At 30.5% G+C, this 7,376-nt stretch overlaps 1 protein-coding gene across 2 annotated transcripts in view; it reads left to right on the top strand.

The window, feature by feature from the left end:
- The window catches only part of LOC107625310 (protein NRT1/ PTR FAMILY 5.2-like), a 10,777-nt gene extending 4,027 nt beyond the window's left edge, over positions 1-6,750 (top strand). The window contains exons 3-5 of one of the 2 annotated variants that reach the window (XM_016327928.2): positions 4,189-4,754; positions 5,729-6,086; positions 6,390-6,750. In XM_016327928.2, the coding sequence (XP_016183414.1) occupies positions 4,189-4,754; positions 5,729-6,086; positions 6,390-6,620 (1,155 nt within the window). In that variant the 3' untranslated portion in view covers positions 6,621-6,750. Of the gene's footprint in view, positions 1-4,188; positions 4,755-5,728 lie in introns of both variants that reach the window. The other variant, XM_016327927.2, reaches the window with a different exon arrangement.

The following is a 7,376-nucleotide window of genomic DNA, read 5'->3' as shown; positions in this document are numbered from 1 at the left end:
CAAAAACATTTCAAAAAATCAACAACCCAAAATAAGCAGACATTAATAAAATTATTATTATTAATTTAGCAACTCAAACTTAAATCCGACAACTCATAATTAAACCTAACTCAGTAACTCAAAATTAAATAGGACCAACAGAAAATCAGCAACAACATTATTCGTTCTCATAATCAGCAACAACATTTCAAAAAATCAGCAACTCAGAATAAATTAAACAAACATTAACAAAATGAATATTATTAACTTAGCAACTCAAACATAAATCCAACAACTCACAATTAAACCTAACTCAACAACTTAGAATTAAACAAGACCATCAGAAAATTAGCAACAACATTATTTACTTTCCATAATCAGCAATATTTCAAAAAAGCAGCAACTCACTAAGCAAACATTAACAAAATCATTATTATTAACTTAACAACTCAAATTTAAACCCAACAACTCACAATTAAACCTAATTCAGTAACTCAAAATTAAACAAGACCATCAGAAAATCAGCAACAACATCAGCAACATTTCAAAAAATCAGCAACATTTCAAAAAATCAGCAACTTACAATTAAACTTAACTCAACAACTCATAATTAAATCAGGCCATCTGAAAATTAGCAACAACATCATTCATTTCTCATAATTAGCAACAACATTTTAGAAAATCAATAATCAACAATAATTAAACTAGAAGTCAGAACAAAATAACAACAATGAACAATGAATAAAATTAACTCAAAAAACAACAATTACCTAGAAAAATAATAATCAACAATCAACATAACTAAATTCAGAAAAACAACAATTAACTCCCAAAAATGAAATTGAAGAAGCAGTGTAGGATGGAGGCTTACGAACTCATAAATTCACAATAGCTAAGCAGAAATTAACAAACTCAGAATCAGAAAGTAGAAAACTAAATAAAAGTACAAACACAAGCAAAATTAAATTGAAGACCGGCAGTGAAGGAGGAAGCCGAGTGATGGCGACAGAAGAAGGAAAGTGAGCTCAGACAGAGAGCAACTGACAACTCGAAGAGGGACATTAGCCTCGAACACACACACAGAGAGCTCGAAAAGATGACGACTGACCGAACAACCTTCGCGATGGCGACGCCACCAATTCAACGCGTCCTTCGTGCGATGGTGACGAGAAGAGGAGCGATGAGAAATGAGAAGAATGTGACGACACCCACGCTTTATCCCCGCCAGTGGCGAGAACACCCTCTATTGGAAGAGAAGAGTTCGGCGATGAGGATGGTGATGGAGCTAGCTGGGCTTAGGGTTAGGTTTCAATCACGATTTCAGAGAGTAAAAAAAAGGGGTGCTTTTTCCTTCTTATTTTTTGTTTTAAACAAGAGCAAAACGGCGTCGTTTTTAAGGGATGCACTGAATAAAAAATCATGAATAAATCCGATCAATTCTAATGTTTCATCGATTAACTATCAGTTCGACCAATTCTCTGACTGATTTTTTATAGAATAGTTGTATACTTCAATCGAACTGATTAAGTGATCGGTTTTTAGTTAATCTAATTGAACCAACTAATTTGATTCGGTTTTCATAACTATGTTTATAATATAACATTAAATTGACACATATTTAATCTTAAATAATGTCAACTAAAAGAGTTAATCTTTACCCTTAGTTAAAGGAGGTATGAAAAAAGAACCATCTTTTAATCATCATTACGTATGTTAATTAGTCTTAGAATTTGTAAGCCATGAACTTCTCAAAAAAAAATATTTTTTAATTGATTTTTTTTTAAAACAAATTTTTTGAAATAGTAAAAAATGATTTGATAGTATTTTTTTTATAAAAAATTTATTAAATATACTAAAAAATAAAAAAAAAATTTTAATAATTTAATAATACTCAAACAAACTCTTATATTTTTTCATATATACACTGAATATGACAGGGATATATATATATACAAAAACACTAAATTTTTCAAAATGAGACATCCGTAATATGATAATAATACAACATATGTATACTTTCAAGTTGTATAGTATTTAAACATACATAAAATTCATAGTACTAATATTTTGTTCTTTAAATTATGAAGAAAAAACATAACTAATCAAATACATTATCATACATATAACACGCATATACACAAATGAGTAATGCTATACATTTAAATCTTTTTATGAACCAAATTTAATTAAGTTAAATAATAAAACTTGAAATAATGTAATGAGCGAAAATTAAAGTTCACAGATATCGATAAGTATACCGAATCGTTCAAATAATATCATAATAAGTAAATATCGTTTCCACGAGCATTAAAGGGCTGAACAAACAAATATCAGATTAAATACCTAATTAGATTAAAATAACCTAGATTGATGAGGAATCCTAAAATCTTGAGTGCTTGAACGCTTATGGATAGAGACTTGAATGTTGATTTGAGAAGGCAGCGATGGTGAGAGTCAAGGGGTTCAGAGATATTTATACTTTTGGAGAAATCAGACCTTATTTACTTATTTTAAAGTTTGTAAAGATCTTTCACGATAAATCTTTAGTAACTGATTTCCAATTTCTTGGTTCCTCAGTTTATCAAACATTAATTAGTCCTCAATTAATTAATCAAAAGATTAAGCACAAAAAGCTGATTTTAGATTTAAATAAGATTTAAAAGTAGTCCTTAGTTCGAAGTATATGTCACGTATTCAAACTAGTCATATTCAGTTAAATCTTAGAAGAAAACACAATTTTCAAAAGTTGTTATAATCTGAATTATATGTCACTTATTCAAAATTAGAGTGATTGAAAATCATGTATATGTCGCACACTAATTAAACCACTATTCTTAGCCGAATTTAAAGAGTCATGTGAAAGAGTTTTCAAGTTTTAATTTAAATATCAAATTTCTTAATTATAATAAAAGAATTCAAAAGATATTACCATACCTTTCGATACCACTAATCCGAATGAAGAACGAATAACTCAATCATGAAATAGACCAATGCACAACTTCAAAATAAAATAAACATAGATTAATAACCCATAGAAAACATAAACGGAGCTCCTAACTGTTTGACAAAGGATTAGTTACCCATGAAAAAGGAAAGAAAATAATAAAAAGAGATTATGGAGGAGCATGAATCTCCTTTTCTGTATGTCAACAAAGTTCATTTATTTATATCCTAAATTCTAGAATTTAAATTCAAACTAAACTAATCTTATCTTTCGGAGAAGAAGATAAGATAAGTATCCTAATCTTATCTTTCGGATAAAAAGATAAGCTAACTAATTACTGATTTGTAGATTCAAAATTTAAAACACTAATTCAAATCAAATCTAACAACCGAATCTCTTATGTTTGTAGAAAGGAAAAGTATAGGTAACTGATATTCTAGAATTTTCAACATTTTAAATGTGATTAAGACTTTTAATGATGTGAATAATTAAGCTTGGATCTTAGTGGTTGAATCCTAAGTGTTGTAATTGCTTTTAGACTGGTTTGGATTAGAGGAATTTTGAAAAAAAGGCCAAAATTACACTTCTAGGGGGTGCAAGACCGTCGGACATGGAGACAGGCTACGGGGCATGCTAGAGTCGTGCATGGGGTCCGCCAAGCGTGGATGAAAGGCTGCCGAATGTGAGGCCCATCTGCCGGGCGTGGGGAAGGTCCGCTAGGCGTGCGTGTTGTTTTGGCTCTACTTTTTCTTAGGACACGCTTTTCTTAGGTTACGCTTTTGCTGTTTTTGTGTTTTTTATTGTGAAAAAGCTTTATTTTTTGCTTGTTTTTTAATGGAAAATTCCTGTAAATATAAAAACACTATCTCAACTCTAAATATTTGATTATTTATTAAATACTATTAGAAAACATAATAATTTTTATTGAAACCTTAGAAAATAAATGAAAAAAATCTTATAATGTGTAATAATAATACTAGTCATAACTAATTTTTATTAAATTATACTAATTTAATTGGACTTGATTAACAAAAAAAACCTTAAATATGTAGCATTATTTTATAAAAATATCTTTGAGTGTCGAATACAGAACACGTAAGACCCAGAGATATATTACACATTAACACATAGTGTGCCCATTATGTTTTTAGGTGGTGAGTAGCCTATTAAATATTCAGATCTTCTTAAATAATTGATAATGTTGTTTGATTAACAATTAATTTATTAATCAACTAATTTATGTGTATTGACACATTTGCAAGCAGGGTATGTCTCTACTGACATTGTCAGTTTCCCTTCCAAGCCTAAAACCACCTCAATGCCATGAAGCTGATGTAACAAAGTGCGAAAAGGCCTCAACACTTCACCTAGCTGTATTCTATGGTGCACTTTACACTCTAGCATTGGGAACAGGTGGGACCAAACCCAACATTTCCACCATAGGTGCTGACCAATTTGATGACTTTGACCCAAAAGAAAAGAGCCACAAACTCTCCTTCTTCAATTGGTGGATGTTCAGCATCTTCATTGGGACCCTCTTTGCAAACACTGTCCTTGTGTATATACAAGATAACGTAGGGTGGACTTTAGGGTATGGTCTTCCAACTCTTGGCCTTGCATTATCAATTATGATATTTTTTGCAGGGACACCCTTCTATAGACACAAATTGCCTTCAGGGAGTCCCTTCACTAGAATGGCCAAGGTCATTGTGGCTTCTATAAGGAAATGGAATGTCATTGTTCCTAGTGACCCTAAAGACCTATATGAGCTTGATTTAGAAGAGTATGCAAAGAATGCGAAAGTCAGAATTGACTCAACTCCAACATTGAGGTATATATACACTATTGTCCTCCATCGTTTTATCAATAATTGTCTTTTGATAAGGTTAAATTTTTTGTTTAAGAATACGTTTTTATTTTAGGTTATGTTGGATTGGGAGAGTAAAAGTAAGAGTAAGTTTTATATATTTCATATAAAACTCAAATAAGTAAAATTTACTTTCACTTTTACCACAACCAAAATACTCTTAATGAGTTTCAATGTAGTATTAATAGTGTAGTTTTAATTCTTTCTTAATATATGTGCTAAAAGAGAGATAAAAAATGTGCAATTTAACTTTGGGCAATTTTTTTCGTATATCGGGACATTTTTTGTAAAATAAAAAAAATAGTTTTTTTTTTTTTAGAATTTTATAAGAATATGAAAAGAAATGCAAACAAAAAAATTGCTGTGGCGATTTAGAAAAATCGTTGGCTACGATTTTTGAAATTTAAAAAAAAAAAAATAGAAATGGCACTTATCAGAACTGAGGAGTTCAAATAAATCGGTGCCATTGATTTCTCCTTTCCATATTGCAGTATTTCACATCATTAGATCACGCCGCAGTAATATACATATTGACATCGTATAAAAAAACAATTGAAGAATGCTAGAGGGCAATAAATTTTGTGATTTGTAATCATTAATTAATCATTAATATTTTTAATGGTGTGAGATTTTATTAAATGATATGAAATTACTTACTTTTTTTTTTTGGTTAAATGCTGGCCAAATTTTAATAAAAGTGTTGACCCTAAACTTTCTCAAAACGATTTGCGTTAACTTCTTAAAGTTATTGAGCAATAAGTCAAAAAGAAAATGGAAGTTATTGATCAATAAAAACACTGAACTTTCTCGGTACATATTCTCAAGATTAGTATATACTGGCAGTCCCTTTTTGCATCTTTAATTTTAACTAACTTGAGTGGCGAATTGCACGTTTAAAACTTCATATATAAAATACACTTGACAAATGGATTATGCAGGTTTCTGAACAAAGCATGTGTGAATACTGGTTCAAGTCATAATGCATGGATGCTATGCCCTGTTACACAAGTGGAGGAGACAAAACAAATGCTTAGAATGATCCCAATCTTAGTTTCCACATTTGTCCCTAGCACAATGGTTGCTCAAATCAACACCCTTTTTGTGAAACAAGGAACAACACTTGATAGAGCCATTGGAAGAAGCTTCAGTATCCCCCCAGCAAGTTTAGGTGCATTTGTGACACTCTCAATGCTCATATGTGTTGTGATCTATGACCGTTTCTTTGTGAAGATTATGCAAAAGTTAACCCACAATCCAAGAGGAATTACCCTTCTTCAAAGAATGGGAATTGGACTGGTAATTCACATTGTGATTATGGTAATTGCATTTTTAACTGAAAGGTATAGGCTTAGTGTTGCAAAAGAACATGGATTGGTCCAAAACGGAGGACAAGTTCCACTAAGCATATTCATATTGCTACCTCAATTTGTGCTTATGGGAACTGCTGATGCATTTTTAGAGGTTGCAAAGATTGAGTTTTTTTATGACCAAGCACCAGAGAGCATGAAGAGTTTAGGCACTTCTTATTCCATGACATCATTAGGAATTGGGAATTTCCTTAGCACTTTTGTTCTCTCAACAGTTTCACACATCACCAAGGAACATAGCAGTGAACACAAAGGCTGGATTTTGAACAACTTGAATGCTTCCCATCTTGATTATTATTATGCACTTCTTGCAGTGCTCAACTTCTTGAACTTGATCTTTTTCTTGGTTGTTGTGAAGTTCTATGTCTACAGAGCTGAAGTTTCTGATTCCATAAAACATCTTGCCGAAGAATTGAAGGAAAAGAAAGCTGTTGTGTCAAACCAAGTCATACCAAGAGATTAATTTCGTGATATGGATGTTTGAAATGTGGAAGAGAAAACAACTAGCTAAAATGGATTAGTTCAGAATATACATAATGTATTTGAGTTTGATATATTCAGTCTAATTTATAACATAATCACCTTGTTTGGGTGAGCTTTTATGAAAAATCTTTTTTGAAGTAATTTTTTTTAAAGATATTTTAAAATAATAAAAATAATTTTATATTTAAATATTTTATATAAAAATATTTTTTTATTTAACAATTAAAAAAACATATTTTTTTATTTCTCTAGTACTTTTGTTTTTATTATTAAAATTTTGTCAAACACAGTAAAAATAAAAAATAGTTTTTTAACAACTTAATAACACCCAAACAAACTTTATATGTTTAAAAAAAATATTTAATGGTCCTAAATCCATTACATTTTTTTCTCCTTTCTTCTCCCATCAAATGATTATGATTTTCTGATCAAGTTTAATATATATTTTAAAATTTAACTATATTATGTGTGCATTAAACTTAGTCATTACAATCGGTTACTAATATAATCACTACAAGAATTTTGGCAAATAGCGGCAAAAATTTGCGAAGGTTATCAAAAACTGCTGCAAAATAATAGTATTGGTCAACGCAACGAAAGATGTAGTCGCTGCTAAAAACTATGTTTAACAGTGGGTAATGCAATAACAAAATTGTGCTGCCAAGCCGGTTGTATTTAGTGGCGGTTAAAACCAAACCATCGCTATATTATTAATTTAGCGACAGTTTTTTTAACC

The sequence above is a fragment of the Arachis ipaensis genome, chromosome B02 (assembly GCF_000816755.2).
Source record: "Arachis ipaensis cultivar K30076 chromosome B02, Araip1.1, whole genome shotgun sequence".
Taxonomy (NCBI): Eukaryota; Viridiplantae; Streptophyta; class Magnoliopsida; order Fabales; family Fabaceae; genus Arachis; species Arachis ipaensis.
The sequence above is the reverse complement of the archived record's forward strand: the minus strand, read 5'-3'. Positions and strand labels throughout refer to the sequence as shown.